Here is a 21,950-nt window from a genome sequence, read left to right as displayed (position 1 = left end):
GTTCATAGGAATGCAGCAGATCTCTGTACAATGATTTTGTATCCTGTGATTTTACTGACTTTATTTCTCAGGTCCAGTGGTTTTTCGGTGGAGTCTTTAGGTTTTGTGTGTGTGTATATAGTATATTGTCTGCAAATAGAATTTTACTTCTTCCTTCTCAATTTGGATGCCTTTTATTTCCTTATGTTGTTTAATTGCTGTAGCTAGGACTTCTTTGCTGAATAAAAGTGCTGAGAGTGGACATCCTTGTCATATTGATGACCTTAGGGGAAAAGCTCTCAGTTTTTCACTATTGAGTAGGATGTCGGCCGTGGATTTTTCACATAAGACCGTTATTATATTGGGGTATGTTCCTTCTAAACCTACATTGCAGAGGGTTTTTATACATGAATGGATGTTATACTTAGCAGATGCTTTTTCTACATCTGTTGAAATGATCATATGCTTTTTATCCTTTCTTTTATTGACGCGACTTATCTCTTTGATTGTTTTGCAAATATGGAACCACCCTTTCATTCCGAAGGTAAATCCTACTTGATTGTGGTGTATGGTTTTTTAATGTATTGTTGGATTCAGTTTGCTAATATTTTGCTGAGAACTTTTATATTTATATTCATGAGAGACACTAGTCTGTAGTTCTCTTTTTTGGCTGTCTTTATCTGGTTTTGTTATTACAGTGATACTGACCTCATAGAATGGATTTGGAAGTTTTCCTCTTGCATTTTTTGGAATAGTTTGAAAAGAATAGGTAGAAACTCTTTTTTAAATGTTTGGTAGAATTCTCCTATGAAGCTCTCTGGTCCTGGACTTATGTTTTGGGGGAGTTTTTTGATTATGGATGCAATTTCATTGCTTGTAGTCGGTGTGTTCAGATTTTCTATTCTTCCTCCTTTAGTTTTGGCAGGTTACATGTTTCTATGAATTTATCCATTTCTTCTAAGTTGTCCGATTTGTTGGCATGTAGGTTTTCATGATATTCTGTTACAGTTGTTTTTGTTGCAGTGGTGTTGGTTATTTCTCCTCTTTATTGATTTTGTTTATTTAGGTCCTCTCTCTCTCTCTTTTTTTTTTTTTTCCTGATGAAAGGTTTATCAGGTTTCTTGACCTTTTTCAAAGAATCAGTTCCTGGTTTCATCGATTTTTTTTTTTTTTTTTTTTTTTTAGTTTCTATGTCATTTATTTTTGTTCTCATCTTTATTATTTCCTTCCTTTACTGGTTTGGGGTTTTGTTCTTATTCTAGCTCCTTTAGGTGTATGGTTAGGTTGAGATATTTCTTGCTGCTTCAGATAGGCCTGTATTGCTATAAACTTCCCTCTTAGAACAGCTTTTGCTGCATCCCAAAGATTTTGGACCATCGTGTTTTCATTTTCATTTGTTTCCATGTAATTTTTTATAAAGTCTTCTTCGATGTCTTGGTTGACCCATTCATTGTTTAGTAGCATGGTATTTAACCTCCATGTATTTGTCCTCTTTGCAGATTTTTTTCTTGTGGTTGATTTCTGGTTTCATAGTATTGTGTTCAAAAAACATGCATACTGTGACTTCAATCTTTTTCTATTTGTTGAGACTTGTTTTATGTTCTCTCTTCTGGAGATGTTCTGTGTACACCTGAAAAGAATGTATGTTCTGTTTTAGGATGGAATGTTCTGCATATATATGTATTAATCCATCTGGTCCAGTGCCTCATTCAAAACCACTGTTTGCTTTAAAAACAACACACAAACCCACTGTTTCCTTGTTGATTTTCTATTTGGATGATTTATCCATTAGTGTAAGTGGGGTGTTAAAGTGCCCTACTTATGGAGCACCTGGGTGGCTCAGTAGTAGGTTAAGGGTTTGCCTTCAGTTCAGGTCATGATCTCAGGGTCTTGGGATCGAGCCCTGTATCGGGCTCTGTGCTCAGCAGGGAGTCTGCTTCTCCCTCTCTCTGCTCACTCGCTCTCACTCTCGCTCAAGTAAATAGATAGATATACATATATCTATATATATAAAGTGCCCTACTTAATGTATTACCTTCAGTTATTTCCTTTTTGTTTTTTATTAACTGTTTTATGTTTTTGGGTGCATAAATATTTACAGTTGTTATATCTTCCTGTTGGATTGTCTCCTTTATTATTATATAGCATCCTTCTTTGTCTGTTGTTACAGTCTTTGTATTAAAGTCTATTTTGTCTGATACAAGTATTGCCACCCTGGCTTTCTTTTGACATCCATTTGCATGATAGATAGTTCTCCATACCCTTATGTACATTCTACAGGTATTTTAGGCTAAACTGAGTCTCTTATAGGCAGCATATTGATGGATCTTGTTTTTTTTAATCCACTCTGTCACCCTATGTCTTTTGATTGGAGCATTTAGTCCATTTATATTCAAAGTAATTATTGATAGGTTTGTATTTATTGCCATTTTGTTACTTGTATTGTGGTTGTTTTTATAGAGTTTGATCCTTCTCTTGCTCTCTGTCATGGTTTGTTGGCTTTCTTTGATAAGGTACTGGAATTCCTTTCTCTTTATTTTTTGCATATCTGTTAGTTTTTGACGTGTGCTTACTTTTAGGTTTGTATATAACATCTTCTGCATATTGTATTAAGTTATTGGTCACTTACATTTGAACCCGTTTTTTATTCTCTCTCCACATTTAAGTATGTGGTGTCATATTCATCTTTTTACTTTATGAATCCTTTGACTGATTTTTACAGAAATATTTATTTTTACACTCTCACTTATGGTTTTTCCTTTCCAGTCAGAGAGGCTCCTTTAGTACTTCTTGTAGGGTTGGTTTAGTGGCTGTGGACTTTTTTTTGACTGAAAATTGTCTCTCCTTCTATTGTCTCAGCCTTGTTGGATAGAGTATTCTTGCCTGCAGATTTTTCCCTTTCCCTTTTTATATTCCCTTTGAATATATCGTATCACTCCCTTCTGACCTGGAAAGTTTCTGTTGAAAATCCACTGATAGCCTTATGGGGGTGTCCCTTGTATGTAACTGTTTTCTTTTCTCTTGCTGCTTTTTTTTTTTTTTAATTGCTACTTTTTGCCATTTTCATTACTATGTGTCTTGGTGTGTGAACTTCTTGGGTTGAATTTTTGGGGAGATCTCTGTGCCTTCTGGATCTGGATATCTGTTTCCTTCCCCAGATTAGGGAATTTTTCAGCTATTTCTTCAAATAAATTCTCTGCCCCCTCTTCTCTTTTTCTTCTGAGATACTTTGAATGTTATTACACTCGATGGAATCTGAGTTCCCTAAAAGACTGTTCTTAATTTGCATAATTTTCTTCCTTCTCCTTTTCTCCGCTTACCTTCTAGTACTCCCGTCTTCCATGTCATTAATTTGTTCCTCTACTTCATCTAGCCTGCTATTTATTCCATCAGGTGTATTTTTACTTGCATTTATTATGTTCTTGATCTCTGGTTCTGTTTTATCTCTGTGTTAAGGGTCTCATTAATGTTCTCCACTCTTCTCAAGTCCATTGAGTATCTTTATGATCATTTTTTTTTTAATTTTTTCTTATGTTAGTCACCATACAGTACATCCTTAGTTTTTGATGTAGTGTTCCATGATTCATTGTATGATCATTACTTTAAATTCTCTGTCAGGCATATTCTATCCATTTTGCTTGGCTCTCTTGCTGTGTTTGGTTCTCTTCTTTCATGTGGGAAGTGTTTTTCTGTCTTCTCATTTTGTCTGACTTTCTGTGTCTGTTTCTGTGTGTTAGGAAGGTCAGCTACTTTGTGCTTTTAACACTAATAGTCTTATGAAGAGAAGTCCTATAGTGCCCTGCAGTGCAGTGTTCCCTGTTCCCCAGGGCCTGGAGCTTCAGGAAGTGTCTCCTGTGTGTGTGTGTGTTCTTTGCTGTTGAAGCTTGACCTCTTTTTGCCTTCAGTCCCGTTGTCTGCAGAGATTTTCTTTGCTTATTGTGGGCACTGTTTGGTCTGCAGTAGGGATGGGGTGCATTTTAACCAAAGTGTGCAATGGTCTGCTTGCAAAATGATACCTGCCCCCCACCCCTCCCAGGAACGGAGGTTTCACAAAATGTGCAGTTTGGGAGATGTGGTGTTGGCAGGGTTTGCTCCAGACTTCCCAGAGACGGGATCTGCAGCTCTAGTACTAAGGCAGGTGTGACTGGGAAGGGGGAATCCTCTGAACCCCCATGGGGGGTGGGCAGCGGGCCTTGGTGTAAGCAAGTTAGGTAATGAGTGTTGGCTTCACTGGTTCCCACAGGTGGCCATTGTTTATAGTGTGGGGCAAGGGAGGGAAATGGCACCAGCCAGCTCCTTTGTTCTTGGAAGAGCCTATGTCTCCAGGCCACACTCTGAAATGAGCAAATCACTCCCTTCTGCCTGCCCTCAGTGTTTCTCAAACTGCTGGTTCTATGCTATGTTCTTGTGCTGCTTGTTGTGCTGTCTCTTTAAGGGTGTGAACTCGGCTTCTTAAACCCTCTGCACTCTCCCAGAGCCGAGCCCTCTGATTTTTAAAATTCTAGGCTCTAAGTCTCACTGGGTATAAGAACTCAAAAATTAAGCCCCTCTCACTTTCAAAGGCAAATGTTATGGTGATTCATCCTCCCCATTCGTGGGGTCCCTGGTGTGAAAGTCTAGTTTTTGCCCTCTCCCCATCACCAGTTTTCTCCCCACCACAGACAGCCACAATCCATTTCACTCCCAGACCACCTCTTTGCCCTTCCTACTTTCTTCAGTGTGGCCTCCTCTCTGCCTTTAGTTGTGAGGTTTGTTCTTCCAGTCTTCAGATCATTTTCTGGGTTATTTACACTGAAGTGAGTGTTATCTAGTTGTATCCGTGGGACAAGGTGAGCTTAAGGTCTCCTACTTCACCATCTTCCCAGCCAACCCTCCACATTTCTCCCTTTTGATGAAGTTTCTTTGCAGTATTGCTGATCAAGTCAGGTTTTCCATATTTGGTGGCTTTATCCCTCAGTGCCTGGAAGGACCTTTTCTGGATGTCATGTGCAGTATCAGAAAGAATGTGCGTAGCAGTTGGAAACCACTTAAAGCCACTTGAGTAGCAAGGAAGGTTAAGAGGGAGAAACTCTCAGGTGTTCCCACTAATCTTCTTGAGGTTGTGTTGGAGATCATCTCAAAGTGTTGGGCCAGCATCATTTTATTGGGTCCATTGTTTTGTTTTAAGTTCAGGCAAGTTTACTGGGTCCATTGTTTTAAGTTTATATACATATATATGAGAGAGAGCGCGCGCGCACTTAAAATAACTTCTGCAAATCAGAAGTAACAATTCCAAATTGTATGATGGTTCTAAACCAGATTCCAGGCCAGGACTCTTGGTCTGAAAGTAGCCAGCTGAAATACCCACTGGCACATACTCCAACTTAGGGGAGAAAGGGTCTCCCTATGAAGGCAAACCTGGAGCCACGTATGCCTCCTTTCTGAAAGTCCCCACTTAAAGCAACAATGAAAACAGAGTAGTAGATCCCGCAGAAGCACACTGAAGGGATTAACCAAGTGCATTTGGAAGATACAGTGCAGGTATAACCGCGAAGCGATAGCTGGTAAACTTTTTGCAAAATAGTAAAACTTGAAAGTTGTTTTAAAAATAGTATTGTCTCAGAAGTGTTTAGAACCAAATGTGCTATTAATAATGCAGTCAGAGAGCACCTGGGTGGTTCAGTTGATTAAGCGTCTTGCCTCTTAGTTTTGGCTCAGGTCATGATCTCGCAGTTGTGAGATTGAGTGCCGTGTCAGGCTTAGTGCAGAGTGTGCTTCAGATTCTCTCTCCCTCTCCCTCCTCCTCTGTCTCTTGCCCCACTCGCACATACACACAGGTGCTGGCTCTAAGATAAACAAAATCTTAAAAAAAATTATACCGCCAGTAAATTTGCAAAGTCAAAAACCATTAATTTGGATAAGAATCCAAAGGCAGTTAATAGTTCAGATGAAATAAAACTTTTGTGAATTCTGAATCTTCTAACCCTTCAGAAAAAGCAAGTGAAAAATTAATTTGTCCTGGGATTGTAAGGATGTTTCCTAAAGACCATAATCAGGAGAAGAGATTTTTTTTTTTGCAAGGGCTTGGGAAATGCAGATGAGTACCTTGTCTTTCCATGAGAGAGAAGGAGAGAGAAAACGGTATACAGCCTAGTCCAGACATCTTGGGAAAGCATGTCATCAGGCGTTATCTGCTTCAGTTCCGGGAAATCTGTACTTTCAGGTCACCACATGATGTGCAGGTCCAGTCAGGGTTTGGTGCTTTCTTTAGATGTGTCAAATGAACCAACAGTCTTCCCTAGAGTTTGGAAACACAAGGGTTGGTTTGCAGTTCCTGATAAGAGCCTTTCTAGTGAGGTAGAAGGGATTTTGGAGGTGCCTTTGCCAACAAAAAAATCCTCGGGTTGCAAGATGTACTACTTAAGGTCATTGTCTCCCCCAGAGTGCACTGTGAAAAACATGTACCACACCATGGTTATTTTCCATAGAAGCAATTACGTCTTTACACTGTTGAACTATATCTTCTCTTATTCCTGTGGGTCAGAGGAGGCAGGAGCCAGGTGTATTGGACGTCCTGTGACTGTCTCAGAGGGTGAGAGTCTATGAGTTCCAAACCGGGTGGATCTGAGATTTAGGACCAGTGGCAGTGCTTTTGGTCAAGGTTTTTGGAGGGTCGCTAAATTATAACAGTTGTATCTTAACAGTGCCATACTGCATGCAACTAACTCTGCGGATTAAGGATGACATGCACAATGCAAGTGCTGTAAAACCAGACAAACAGCATAGACTTGTCGAAGCACTTGGCCAGTAAAAAGGGTTCCCCAATCACTATGAAATTCTCAAGGGTTCCCAGGTAGGGATAATCTTTTCTAACAGAATTTTAGCCACAGAAGCATTATTGCCCTGTCTACAAAGGAAGGCTTTTCTCCAATGAGAAGACATACAAACCATGACTGAAATATTTATCCATGAGAGGGAGAAATTGTATGAAATCCATTTTTCCAAGTCGGTTTCTGTGGAATGTACTTTGGAGAAGTGGGACCAGTGAGGTAGGCACTTAGGCACTTTTTGCAGCCTTATTAACTTCCCTCACCAATATCAGTTGATGAATGCTATTATTTTATCTGTAGACCACAGGTTTAATGCATGTACAGAAGTAAGTATTGGGAATCTTAGAATTACTGGTAAGGCCAGATTGTAATTTCATCCAAACCAGAGTTTTCTTGTTATTGAGCCAACAATTAATACATTTCAAATACTGTTTCTGTTTGCCTGGGGCCAACTGTTATAGATCACTTGTCAGTTTTTCCAAATTATATTTGGGAGAACATCCCTGGACCTTGACAGAGGTTTCGCTATTGGTCTCCTGAGTGCAGCATTTTTGGCAGAAATATCAGGTAGGTGGTTCCCTTTGGCCTCCAGGGAGTTAAGTCTGGAATGCCTAGGAACCCTAATAATAGCTAGAGCCACTGGCAAAACTATGACATCTAATACGTTTTGGACATATAAGTCATTTTTATTCTCGTTGGAAGTAAGGACACCTTGTTGTTGCCATAATATTCTAAAGTCATGATCTCTCCCCAAGGTACACCAGCTGTCGGTATAAACATTTGTAACTTTACCCTAGACTAAGGTACAACCTCAAGTAAGGATGTGTAATTCAGCCTCTTGGGCTGAAGTAGTTAAAGGTGCTGCCTCAGTAACTTCAAAAGGAGTATGCAGTAACATGGTAAGCACTACTGTTTTTATCCTTTAAATAAGAAACATCAGTAAGCCATGGAAATTCTGCATCGGTTAAAGGAGCTTCCTGTACATTGTCACAGCGAATCAAAAGGTGAGCTGTCAACATTAAGCAGTCATGAGGGGTTTCATCCGTGAGGGACGGGAGAATAGCAGGGTTAAGGGTATTGCAGTGAGAAAGAGCTCCATGAGGAGCAGTTAGCATGAGGATTTCATAGGAGGTGAGCACGGCTTCTGCTGCGTGGGGCACAAGGATTCTTAAAGGGAATCCCCTATTTCTTCAGTGGCCTTAACTAAAATGGCAGTGGCAGAAATGGCTCTGAGGCAAGGGGTGATATCCCCATGCCACAGCATCTAGTTTTTGGCTCTGATACCCTGTGGGTCCATGATGTTCCTCATATTTTGGGGTCAGTACTCCAAGGGCATTCCCTTCCTTCTTACATACAAAGGAAAAAAGAGAAGTTGATAGGATGTACAAGAGCAAGGGGCTTTATTATTTATTAGGCATTAAGTTATCAAAGGCTGCGTTATCCCTGTCTTTCCAAATATTATGGTTATGTTTCTGATTTTTTAATAAGGCATGTAAAAGTTGAGCCATAATAGAGAAGTTTGGAATTCAGTTTTGACAGTAGCCAGCCAGTTCAAGAAAGTTTTGTAACTGGTGCTTATTTCTAGGTTTGGGGAAATTCAGGATGCCTTGAAGTCCTCCTGGATCCAGGTGTAGTCCTTGTTCTGAGATCTGGTGCCCTAAGTGTCTAACCTGAGTTTGAGCAAACTGCAATTTTTGTTTGGAGATTGTAAGTCTCGTTTTTAACAGGTAGATGGCTATCTTCTTGTGAAGAGGTTTGAAAAGGGGAGCAGTGAAGCATATCATCTACATTTTATAAATTAGAATCTACAGAAAACTTGACATCCAAATCAACTTTTAAGTTTTGTGAAAAGAAAGGACTGAAACCCTGGGGAATAACTGTCCAGGTGTACTTCCATGTACTTCTTTTCTTTCCAGATGAAAGCAAAAAGATAGTGGCACTCCCTAGCAAGTAGAATACTAAAAATGCACTGCGTAGATCCGTTATGATGAAAATTTCCCTTTGTTGGAAATGGTTATCCGTAGCATATGGGGCTAGGAACAACAGGGTGCCAAGAGAGGGACAGCAGTGTTATTTATTGCTCAGAGATTCTGGAAAAACGTCCATCCTCAGCCACTGGGTTTCCTCCCAGGTAAAATACATATTACAGGGACTAGGGAAGGGGATAGTGAGGCTCTGGGCCTTGTAATCTTGTATTACATGTTTGACAACTGAAAGGGCTTCTTTACTTATAGGGTATTGATTAATTATGGGATGAAGTTTTGAGGACTAATTGAATTTTGATGGAAGGTGCACTGTGGATTCTGCCAATATCATTTGAGGATGATAGCTGTAAAGAGGATGGTAGCTGATTCAATAGGAACAAATAAAAGATGCCAGCGGTCATCTAATTCCCCTGGTTGATTATTTTGATTACTACGCTTAAATTCTAGAATAATTTTCCTCTTTTGGGAGAAAGAAATTCTGGCATGAGATGCTTTACTAAGAAATTTAAGCCCAATAAATGAATAGGGGTGCAATAACTAAAGAAAAAAGAGCCTAAACGAAAGGAAATAGGTTCAGAGACAGGAACTTGTTGAGATTTATTGGAGATCTCCACTATCCGAGCCATTTTACTACTCCGAGGCAGGGGCAGCTTGGCAGCAGTGTGCTAGATGACAGAGTAGCTCTGGTATCAATTTGGAGAGAGAGATTTGTTCCCAATCTGGATAGTGATTTCTCCAGGCTGATTAAGAGGAAGGAGCCCCTGTAGTTCCTCAAAACCCCATCATTGGGAATTAGGAGGTCATTAGAAAGATTGACTAGAGGGCTGAAAGTGCCCAGAGAGCTTAAATTTATAACAGCCTCCCCCAGCTCCCCCAACTGCCCTGGCTCTCTGCAATAATAGCAGAAACTAGGTTTCTTTGGTTTTGCGTTTAGGGGCCATCATTGGTCGGAGTTGAAAATTGATACTTTTAGCAGTCTGTCTTTTAGGTGACTCACCTAGGATGCGAGCAAGCTGATTTGCCATAGTAACTAGATCTGGAGTGGGCAATTTACCATTTCATCCTGGTCTTTTTAACTAAAGGAGAAATTCCCAGTTTGAAACATTAATAAACATGGAGTTAAATGCTACCTGGGTGGATTCAAAGTCTAAAGAAAGATCAGAATTTACTTTAAAGACAACTTGGAATCAGTTGTAATTATCATGAACAGGTTCATCAAGCTTTTGTGTGCAAACCTGAATTTTGTTTCAGACAGTGGGCTTAGGGAAAATCTGTAATTGCTCCGTGGAGATTTCCAACAAGTGTTCTAGCATCTTACCAGCGGTTACAGGTTTGTTTTTCAGGATGTTCTCTAGCTAGTTTCATGCAGTGTTTAGCCTGGTTCTTGCCAACAAACACATGGAATAATGGATACAAATCTGAGAAACCAAGGTGGTATGTTTGAGTAACTATGTTAAATTTTTCAACAAACTTATTGTGGGTGCTCAGTCACTTTAGGAAACTATAACTGGCTCACAGTTCAGCCTTAGTCCAGGGAACATAAGGAATTTGAGGTTTATTTAGAGCCTCAGAAAACTTAACTTTAAAGAAGCAGGTTTTAATAGGTTCAGGAAAGGAGGGAGCAGAGAGATGAGTAGGAAAAAGCAAGTTCAGCAGAGAGAATAGACAAAAATGATGCCAGAGGTGGAGCCTGAGTACAAGATGGGTGCAGACGAAGGGAGGGAGAAAAAGCCCTCAGAAGCCATTTTGATATCTTTCAATTGTTTGTTTGCCTCAGTTGATTCAGAAATAGCATTTTGCAAAAAGGCAAACTCAGAAGCCTGCAAACATCTGGAAGCCTCAAAGTACTATTTAAAATAGGCATCCCAGGGGCGCCTGGGTGGCACAGCGGTTGGGCGTCTGCCTTCGGCTCAGGGCGTGATCCTGGCGTTGTGGGATCGAGCCCCACATCGGGCTCCTCTGCTATGAGCCTGCTTCTTCCTCTCCCACTCCCCCTGCTTGTGTTCCCTCTCTTGCTGGCTGTCTCTATCTCTGTCGAATGGATAAATAAAATCTTTAAAAAAAAAAATAAAAAATAAAAAATAAAAAAATAAAAAAAATAAAATAGGCATCCCAGAGATGAAGAGTTCTCCAGATAAACAAAAGTTAAAGGAGTCTTTGAGTAGACAGACCATAAGTAGGAATAAGAAAAGTAGGAAACACAAAAGCAGTATAAGTAAGTATATCTATAAAATCAGTCAAGGGATTCATAAAATAAAAGGATGTAATTATGAAACTATATACCTCAAATGTGGGGGGGGGGAAGGGTAAAGAATGGGTTTGAACTTAAGTGATCATCAACTTCATATAAACTGCTATATGCTGAAGATGTTATTTACCTAATGGTAACCACAGCTCAAAAACCAGTAATAGATATGCAAAGGATAAAGAGAAAGGAACCCAAGTATATTACTCAGGCCAGCTAATCGGAGAAGAGAAAAAAGGAAGAAAGGAACAGAGAAGAACTACAAAAACAACCATAAAACAAGTAACAAAATGGCAATAAATAAATACCTATCAGTAATTACTTTGAATGCAAGTGGACTGAACACTCCAGTCAAAAGACAGAGAGTGTCGGAATGGATAAAAAGCAAGACCCATAATAAAAAAATTTAAAAAAAAAAGCAAGACCCATCTATATGCTGCCTATAAGAGACTCATTTCAGACCTAAAAACACCTTCTAAATGAACATAAGGAGATAGATAGAGAAACATCTGTCATGCAAATGGATGTCAAAAGAAAGCCCAGGTGGCAATACTTACATTAGACAAAATATATTTTTTTAGACAAAATAGACTTTAAAACAAAGACAAGAGACAAAAACATTATATAATAATAAAGGGGATAATCCAATAAGATACAACAGTTGTAAATATTTATCTACCCCACCTAGGAGCACCCAAATACATAAAACAGTTATTAACAAACATAAAGGAACTGATCGATAGTAATGCAATAATAGTAGAGGATTTTAATGCCCCACTCACACTGATAGATCATCCAAACAAAGTATCAAGGACAGTGGCTTTGAATGACACATTGGACCAGGTGGATCTAACAAATATTCAGAACATTCCATCCTAAAACAGCAAAATATATATTCTTTTCAAGTGCTCATAGATCTCCAGAACAGATCGCATATTAGGCCACAAAACAAGTCTCAAATAATTGAAAAAAATTGAAGTCATACCTTCATCTCTTTTGAACACAACACTGCATCCACAAGAAAAATTCTGGAAAGACAGGGCTCCTGGGTGGCTCAGGTGGTTAGCATCTGCCTTCAGCTCAGGTCATGATCTTGAGGTCCTGGGATTGAGCCTGGTGTCAGACTCCCTGCTCTCTCCCTCTGCCCCTCCCCCACTCGTGTGCACACTATCTTGAATAAAATCTTTAAAGCGATTTTTAAAAATTTTAAAAATCTGGAAAGAGGACAAATACATGCTAAATAACATGCTACTAAACAATGAATGGGTCAACCAAGAAATCAAAGAGGACATTAAAACAATATGGAAATAAGTGAAAACAGGTTTTAGTCTGAAATCTTTGAGATGCCACAAAAGCTGTTCTAAGAGGGAAGTTTATAGCAACACAGGCCTACCTCAAGAAGCAAGAAAAAAATCTCAAAACAACCTAACCCTATACTTAAAGGAGAAAAAAAAAAAAAAACAAGCAAAACCCAAAGCAGAAGGAAGAAATTATAAGTATTAGAGCAGAAATAAATGAAATAGTAACTAAAAATACAGTAGAACAGATTAATGACATCCGGAGCTAGTTCTTTGGAAAGATCAACAAAATTAATAAATGTTGACCCAGACTTGTCCCCAAAAAAAAAGGACTCAAAAAAAAAAAAAAAAAAAACCATCAGCAAAGAGGGGAAATAACCAACACCACAGAAATATAAAGGATTATAAGAGAATATTATAAAAAATTATATGCCAACAAATTGGACATCCTAAAAGAAACACACAAATTTCTAGAAACATTTAACCTCCCAAAACTATCAGGAAGAAACAGAAAATTTGAACAGACCAATTATAAGGAATGAAATTGAATCAATAATCAAAATACTCCCCACAAACAAAAGTCCAGGACCAGATGGCTCTACAGGTGAATTCTACCAAACATTTAAAGAATTAATACATAAGGTACCTGGGTGGCTCAGTCGGTTAAGCGTCTGCCTTCAGCTCGGGTCATGATCTCAGGTTCCTGGGATCAAGTCCTGCATTGGGCTCCCTGCTCAGCAGGAAGTCTGCTTCTCCCTCTTCCTTTACCCCTCCCCCAACTCGTGCTCTTTCTCTCTCTTTCTCAAATAACTTCAAAAAAAAAAAAAAAATCCAGTCTTCTCAAACTATTCAAAAAATCAGAAGATGAAGGAAAGGTTCTATATTCATTCTATGAAGCCAGGATTTCCCTGATTTCCAAAACCAGATAAAGACACTCCAGGGAAAAAAAAAAAAAAAAAGAACTACAGACCAGTATCTCTGATGAACATAAATGCAAAAATCCTCAACAAAATATTAGCAAACTGAATCCAACAATGCATTTTAAAAAAATCGTCATTTGAATCAAGTGGGATTTATTCCAGGGATGCAAGGGTGGTTCAGTATTCCCAAATCTGTTTCCCAAGTCAACATGACACATCATATCAACAAGGGAAAGGATGAAAAACATCTGATCATTTCAACAGATGCAGGAAAAGCATTTGACAAAGTACATTAATTCATGATAAAAATCCTCAACAAAGTAGGTTTAGAAGAAACATGCTTCAACACGATAAAGGCCATAAATGAAAAACCCACAGCAAACATTGTACTTAATGGTGAAAAACTGAGCTTTTCCCCTAAGATCAGGAACATTACAAGGTTGTCCACTCACCACTTTTAGTCAACATACTATTGGAAGTCCTAGCCACAGCAATCAGAGAACAAAAACAAAAGGAATCCAGATTGGTAAGGAAGAAGTAACACCTTTGCTGTTTACAGATGACTTGATACTACATATAGAAAACCCTAAAGAGGCCACCAAAAAAGTACTAGAACTGATCAATGAATTCAGTAAGGTCGCAGGATACAAAATCAGTATACAGAAATCCAGGGCCCCTGCCTGGCTCCGTCGGTGGAGCATGTGACTCTTGATCTCAGGGTCATGAATTCAAGCTCCGTGTTGGGTGTGGAGCCTACGTTAAAAAAAATTTTTTTTCCAGAAGTCCATTGCATTTCTATACCCTAATAATGAGGTAGCTGAAAGAGGGATTGGGGGAAGGGGACACCCTTTACAGCTGCATCAGAAATAGTAAAAACCTAGCAATAAACTTAACCCAGGAGGTGAAAGACCTAAACTGTGAAGACTGTGAAACACTGATGAAAGAAACTGAAGAAGTCACAAATAGAAAGATATTCTTTTCTCATGGATTTGAAGAACAAATACTGTTAAAATGTCCATATGATGAAAGAAATCTACAGGTACAATGTAATCTCTATCGAAATACCAACACCATTTTTCACAAAACTAGAACTAATAATACTGAAATATATACGGAACCACTAAAAACCTCAAATAGCCAAAGCAGCGTTGAAAACAAAACTGGAGGTATTACAACCACAGGCCTCATGATATACTGCAAAGCTGTAATAATCAAAACAGCATGGTACTGGCACAAATACAGACACACAGATCAATAGAACAGAATCTAGAACCCAGAAATAAATCCATGATTATATGGTTAATTAATCTTCAAGAAAGGAGGCAAAAAGGTACAGTGGGAAAAAGTCTCTTTAATAAATGGTGTTGGGGAAATTGGACAGCTACATATAAAAAAAATGATACTAGACTACTTTTTTACCCCATGCACAAAAATTCAACTCAAAAAAGGATTAAAGACCTAAATGTGAAACCTGAAACTATAAAAATCCTTGAGGAGAGCACAAGCAGTAATTTCCCTGACATCAGCTCTGGTAATATCTTTCTAGGTATGTCTCCTATGGCAAGTGAAACAAAATAAAAAATAAACTATTGGGACTACACCAAAATAAAAGGTTTCTGCATAGCCAAGGAAACAACCAAGAAAACTAAAAGTCAGCATACTGAATGGGAGATGATATTTGCAAATGACATATCTGATAAAGGGTTAATATCCAAATATAAAAAGAACTTATACAACTCAACACAACAAAAATATTCTAATGAAAAAATTGGCAGAAGGCATGATGAACAGACATTTCTCCAAAGAAGACATACAGATGGCCAACAGACATGAAAAGATGCTCAAATCACTTATCGACAGGGAATTGCAAGTCAAAATCCACAATGAGGTATCACATCTGTCAGAACGGCTAAAAACTAAAACAGCAAGCGTTGGTGAGGATGTGGAAAGAAAGGAACCCCCCTTGCACTGTTGGTGGGAATGCAAACTGGTTCAGGCACTATGGAATACAGTATGGAGATTCATCAAAAAATTAAAACTAGAACTACCATATGATCCACCGATTCCACTACTGGATATATACCAAAAAATACAAAAACACTGGTTCAAAAAGATATATGCACCCCTATGTTTATTGCAGCATTATTTGTAATAGCCAAACCATGGAAGCAGTGAAGTGTCCATCAAGAGATGACTGAATAAAGGTTGTATATACATACAATGGAATATTAGCCATGAAAAATGAAATCTTGCCATTTACAGCAGCACGGGTGTATCTACAGGGTATAATACTAAGTGAAATAAGTCAGAGAAAGGACACATACCATATGATTTCACTCATATGTGGAATTTAAGAAACAAGGAACAAAAGATACAAACCAAAAAAACAGACTCTGAACTATAGAGAGCAAACTGATGGTTACCAGAAGGGAGATGGGGAAAGGGAGGAATGTGTGAAATAGGTAAAGGGGACTAAGAGTATACCTATCATGATAAGCGCTGTGTAATGTATAGAACTGTTGAATCACTATATTGTACACCTGAAACTACTATAACACTATATGTTTAGTATATTGGAATTAAAATTTTTTTCTAATAAAAAATAGGCATCCCAGTCCATTGTTTGTGCTTTGTTTTTCTACCAGTCAAAGCCTTCTAATTTAAATTTGAGTAAACAAGTTTGGGAATTTCAAATTTCCCCATAATGCCATTGCAATTCAGAATTACTTTTGGTTAAGTTGATCCATTTAGTTATGTGGATGCATAGGGACCATAGATTTTAAACCTAAAACAAGCCAGAATCCCAGAAAGGTAGAGAGGAAATTGGGGGGGGGGGGGCACCGGNCCGTCAAGTATTTTGATGACTAGACTCCCATTTCTTAGAGACTTATCCCTAGACCAGAGAAAATTTCTAAACCCCACAGTTTCAACAGTAACAGTCTGGTTCCAAAAAGGAGTCAGACTGAAGGCTAGAACAGTTTCAGTAGGCATAGAGTCTGGTTCCAGACAGGAGTTGGGCCAAAGACCAGCACAGTTTTATCAGGAACAGTCCAAGTCCTAAAAGGAGTCAGACTGAAGGCCAAATAAGTAATCTCAAGAGATTTAAAAACAAACAAGGAAAACCCAAGGCCTTAAAACAGATTCCAAATGAAGCCTGGGGGGTTGAACACAAAGCATGGCACTCAAAATCCAGGAGAAAACTTACCTTCAAATTCCAGGGTTGGTGAGTAAGCAGCAAACCCACTTGGCTCTGTAGGTACCATCATCTCTTTGCCTACCAGCCTCAGTGTTGCTCAGGGCCTTCACTGGATCCCATTTCTGATCACCAAGTAGTATTAACCTTAAAAATAAGACTGTCCGTTATTTTATCAGCAAAAGTGGATTTATTCAGGAATAGCAGAGAATTGCAGTCCAGGACAAATAAGATAGGACAAAACCATAGGCAAGTCTGCAGAAGGAAGGAGAGGAATGCCCATATTGGGAAGGCTGTTGTAAACAAAAAAGGCCATTGGAGTAAACTAGGAACTGGAAGTATAGTGGCTTTTCATTGGCTGAGATGTGACTGTCTCTCATTGGCTGGATTGTTCCTGGGGGAGGAGGAAAGTCTTCCTCCTGCTGGGGATAGCAAAGTAGTATCCACCTGCAAGGTCCCTCTCTTCCTGTAGGGTCTGGAATTGAGGAGTGATAGGGTGTGAGAGCTTGCCCTGGCGGCCTCCTGACTCCACTCTAAATGAGGCTTCCTTTAGAATTCCTTGAATTCTAAATTCTAAAGGAAGCCTCAACAGCAGAATTTAAGGAATTCTAAAGGAAACCTCAACAGATTTAAAAGTCTACACTGGTGGGGGGGGGGTGTTTGTTTGTTCTGCCTTTATTACGTTGTTGTTCAGATACTGTAACCTTTACAGTTCTTGGATTTTGAATTTGGAAATGATTATGGTTTTGTGGAAGTGCTTTGTAATTTTTTGTAACTGTTCCAAAGTTATTTGAAAAGGCATTTCTCTGTATGATGCTTACTTGCAGGATCTTGTCTTTTCTTTCAAATATAAACTTCTTTTCTGTTAAATATGTCATAATATAATCCTACTTCACTGCCATTTCTGTTAACCTCCACTTAGAAGTTCCTAGAACCATCATTTCAAAGAATGGAACCCTTCTCTATTTTATCTTTCCTATAATCCCACTTAGGAAGCAGTACTACAGGGGTGCCTGGGTGGCTCAGTTGGTTAAGCGACTGCCTTTGGCTTGGGTCATGGTCCAGGGTCCTGGGACGAGCCCCACATTGGCTCCCTGCTCCGTGGGGTGCCTGCTTTTCCCTCTCCCTCTGCCTGCCACTCCTCCTGCTTGTGCTCTCTCTCTGTCAAATAAGTAAATAAAATCTTAAAAAAAAAAAAAAAGCAATACTACAGCTTGATCACTATCAAAATACAGTATAAAACACCAAGATTCAAGTGAAATACATGAATTTCACATCAGATTTTCTTGAATACAGTTCATTTTTCCAGTGACCAACCCTGCTACTCTTCATTCCTCAAATGCTTCTCTCCTTGGTTAATAAAATTTCTTACTTTCACTTGGAAGCAGAGTGGTCTAGGGNGGAAAGAGTATAAATTTTATAAATTTTGGATTTTAATCCAAGCTCCACCACTTCCATAAGCTTGGTTGACCAAGTTATTTAACGTCTTTAAACCTCAGTTCCCTCTCCTGTGATAAAAGAATAAAAAGCCAAGAATTAATACTCCCATCAACTGCAGGGGCTACCAGCCTTCTTAGGAAAAGCACCATTGTTGGCAGTCTAAGAGAAAATAGAGAAGTAGGAAAAGCAAACAAAAACGGCATTTAACATGCAGTTTTAATACAGTAAATAAAAGTTTTGGAAGGCATATGTTTTCAAAGCAAATCAGACTTAAGACCTTTTCCAGTGAGAATCCGTATTTCCTGCATCCCCTCATCAGATTTTGAGGAAATGTTTATAGCATTATGATAAGATAGATTCTTCCTCAAGTGTTTTATTATGCAGAAGTTTTGTTTTAGTTTTGAACTGCCCATTACTAGTTTGAAATGTTACTTTTGTACTTATATTCTCTGTTTTTGTTTTGTTCTGTTTGCTATCCTAGCAAATTTCCAAACTATTTTTACACTTAAAAAAATAGGAGCGCACCTAACTGGCTCGGCTGGTAAGGCATGTGACTCTTGATCTCAGGGTTTTAAGTTCGATCCCCACATTAGGTTTAGAGATAACTTTTTACTTAAGATTTTATTTATTTGTTTATTTGAGAGAGAGAGAGCATGAGCAGGGTGAGGGGCATAGGGAGAAGCAGACTCGCCACTGAGCAGGGAGCCTGATGCGGGGCTCCATCCTGAGACTCTGGGATCATGACCTGTGATGAAGGCAAATGCTTAACCGACCGAGCCATCCAGGCGCCCCAAGATAACTTTAAAAAGATTTTATTTTTAAGTAATTATTATGCCTAGAAACCTACTTTTTTAAACCTGTGTTTTTATTCATGTATATGTAGGATGGGACATAAAAAGATCTTGCAGTATTATTGCTTATAGACCTTTCTATGTGCTGTGTAAGCTCCCAGAGTCCTTGTCACAGTTCATGGCAAGATCGGTTTCCATAAATAACTTATCCACCTTTGTAACTTGTACTGCCAGTTATATATAAGCACTAGCATTGCTTTAGATGATACATGCTCTGTGTAGAAGGAATAAAAGAATAGATGATACTTTTCCAGACATGTATCCACCTAAATAAGTATCCTATATCTTAAATAATATTATCAAATGAATATCTTTAAGTAGTTTCCTACTTTGAAATGACTTTTAACTTCTGTCATTAGAAAGATGATCTTGCGCCTTTGGTGGAGTCAGAGGTTATGCAAAAGTTTGTCTTAGTCTGTCAAATAATGGTTTTATTTTTACTTTTGTTTCAGTGAGGAGGTAGACTTAGAACTTCCAAGCACTGAAAATGAATATGTGTCACCTTCAGAACCTGATATTGGTGGGCAACCCAAAGTGATATTTAAAGAAAAAACAGTCACTTCTCTTGGAGTCATGGCAGATGGAGTGGCCCCAGTCTTTAAAAAGAGAAGAATTGAAAATGGAAAATCTAGAAATTTAAGACAACGAGGTGATGATCAATAATTACAAAAGAGCTTTTTGTACTTGCTTTTTGGACATCATGGAGACTGTACATCTTGAAGCTCCTGTGTTTAAATGCTAAAAATTTAGATTTATTCTAAATGTATTTTATGTGAATCTAAAATAAATCTTTTTTCATGTGAAACTTATTTTTGCTCCTAAAACGGAAGCCTACCACATTTCATTGTAATACAGTGTATTATGTTCAGTGTCTAAAAATTGCTAATTATGACATAATATAAGATGCTATGTATCTGTTATTTAAAACATGGAAAAGCAAGGCCTTTATTCCATTCTTACTCAAAAGCACATTCTTATCCTGCACTGAAAATGCATTACTTTTGCACACTAATATTAACTTACGCAAGACATAAGAATCAGACCACATACGAGAAAATCCACAGGCCCGTGATGGTTCAGTTCTGAGGCTCCGGTCAGAAGGCTGATGGAGAAGTGTACGTGTGCCAGCTTTCCGTACTCAGTTTGAAGTTAAGGGCCAAAGATCAGGACTGCTACTCAGGTACTTTAAATGTAGTGCTTAATATGGAAGGAAGATTGGACCAAAGGTAGAAATGTGTGTTTTCCCAGTTCAGTTCAAAGCAACAAGCATTGCTTGAACGTTATTACTTTAAGCTAGGCATTATAGGCATTATGCTAGGAGCTGAAGATAGAAAGATGAATAAGACATATATCTCTGTTCTTCCTGACTTCCCATGCTAGCATAGTTGTTCCCGCAGTCATGCACTCTGTTTAACAGCCTCATATGTACTGGAAAATAATTTTTAAGGCTTATTTAAAGCTATGTAGATGAAAGCTTGAAAAAAATAGTATAGTCTCTGGCTTCAGTAGTTTTTAGTGTTCCCTTAGACAATTGGGAAATGTCTTATTTTCTAGTTAAATTTCTTTAAAGTAGACTTTTCTTATTTTATCCATTTGAAGTAGGTTTCTTCCCTTTATTACTCCAAATTCTTAAAATTATATTTTTTATAAATTGTACAGTATTTAACGTTTGGTAGTAAATATTTGTCTTTTTAAGTTTACTAGTGTACATGTAAGAAAATGATAGCTTATTAAAAACTTTATGAGAAATAAATTAATACTGTTTTTTTTTCCTTCTAATACTCAACAGAGTCAATGTAGCATTGGTGAAGCAGTATTTGGAGATTTGTCTTTATATTTGTTCAGTCTACTTATCTGGATATTTCATGAATATATAACATTATGAAGAAATATTTTAGATTCTCAGTAGCCCATTTGTCATCTACCTAAGCAGTGTATTTTGGTGCTTGACTGTCCTCAGTTGGAGAAGGTAATAAAACCATAAATGGAATGCTGCTTTATTTTACCCCCATTTAGTTCATAACAAAATATTCAAAAAACACACCTTATCATCAGGAGCTTGGGAAGACGGTGGAGTAGGAGGCCGCTGAGCTCACCCCACCCCACGTTTACAACTACAGACCCACATCCAAGCCAGTAAACAGGAGCGCAATCCAAAGACCGGCAGAACAGACTCCGCAACTAAATACAGAGAAGGAACTGCATCTGAAAGAGGAAGGTCAAAAAGCAGAGGGAGGCTGCCCGTGGGAGGGAGCTGTGCATATGGAGAGGGCCGAGAAACAGGCCCTTGCATCAGGGGGCTCACATGGGCTAGGTTAATCCCCATGAGGCTTGGAAAATCAGAGGGGCTAAATTCTGTGAGTTTGTAAAACCAGTGGGACTTGGAGCCTGGAGCTTTAAAAGTCAGCCGACTCAGCCCTGGGCGAGTGATTCCTGGGTTTCTATCATTAAAGAGACAGCAGCCCGCTTCGAGAGGCAACATGAAAACAGCAGTGCTGTGGAAAACAGGAGACAGATCTGTTCGTAGTGATTACAGAGTATATTAGGGGACTCAAAAATGAGGGAGCTGGCAGATGGCACTTTCCTCCCCCACCCCCAGCATAAACCCAGAGCAACCTGCGGGGTAGCTGCACAGACACTCACTACCTACTGTGCTACCTGTGCACGACGCCTGCAATTACTCCAGAGCACTTGCCTTCTCCGAGCCTGCTAGCCTCATCCCTCGGCTCGGCACAGTTTTGTTTTTAAAGTTTTTATTTTTTTAAGTAATCTACACCCAAGGTGGCACTCAAACTCACAACCTTCAGACCAAGAGTTGCATGTTCCCCTGACTAAGCCAGCCAAGCTCAGGGCAAATTTTGTTAAAGCCACGCTTCCACCCGACTGAGCCACCGGGGATACAGCTGCCTCTGTGTGAATTGCTCAGCTGCTGCCCCACGCCCACCCTCACACCCCCCTGGGCCCCAGCGCATAGCCCTCAGCTGCCACAGCACTTTGGAGGAGCCGGCATAGGACTAGAGCCACAACACCACTGCCAAGTTCTCCAGGAGGAATACCCCTCAGAGCTGGCCCGCCTGGGTCCCACAATCACCACAGAGAACCAGCACAGCCCACTGCCACGGAGTCAGGGCAGATGACTGCACTGAAAGGAAAAGTGACTGAAACGCAACAGGAGGGCGTAAGCAACATGCATAGTGCCAAGTTCTGATAAACGGGACACTGCACTGCAG

The 21,950-nt window shown here is 39.2% G+C and overlaps 1 protein-coding gene across 2 annotated transcripts in view; it reads left to right on the top strand.

Moving 5' to 3' along the window:
- WBP4 (WW domain binding protein 4) overlaps window positions 1-19,529 on the top strand; it is a 51,836-nt gene extending 32,307 nt beyond the window's left edge. For both annotated transcript variants that reach the window (XM_040623294.1, XM_008706788.2), the window contains exon 10: window positions 19,173-19,529. In XM_040623294.1, the coding sequence (XP_040479228.1) occupies window positions 19,173-19,383 (211 nt within the window). In that variant the 3' untranslated portion in view covers window positions 19,384-19,529. The remainder of the gene's footprint in view (window positions 1-19,172) is intronic.
- Window positions 19,530-21,950: the final 2,421 nt, after the last annotated feature.

This window comes from Ursus maritimus, unplaced genomic scaffold, assembly GCF_017311325.1.
Source record: "Ursus maritimus isolate PB19 unplaced genomic scaffold, ASM1731132v1 scaffold_10, whole genome shotgun sequence".
In the NCBI taxonomy this organism is placed as follows: domain Eukaryota; kingdom Metazoa; phylum Chordata; class Mammalia; order Carnivora; family Ursidae; genus Ursus; species Ursus maritimus.
Note: the sequence above shows the minus strand (reverse complement) of the source record. Positions and strands in the feature narration are given on the sequence as shown.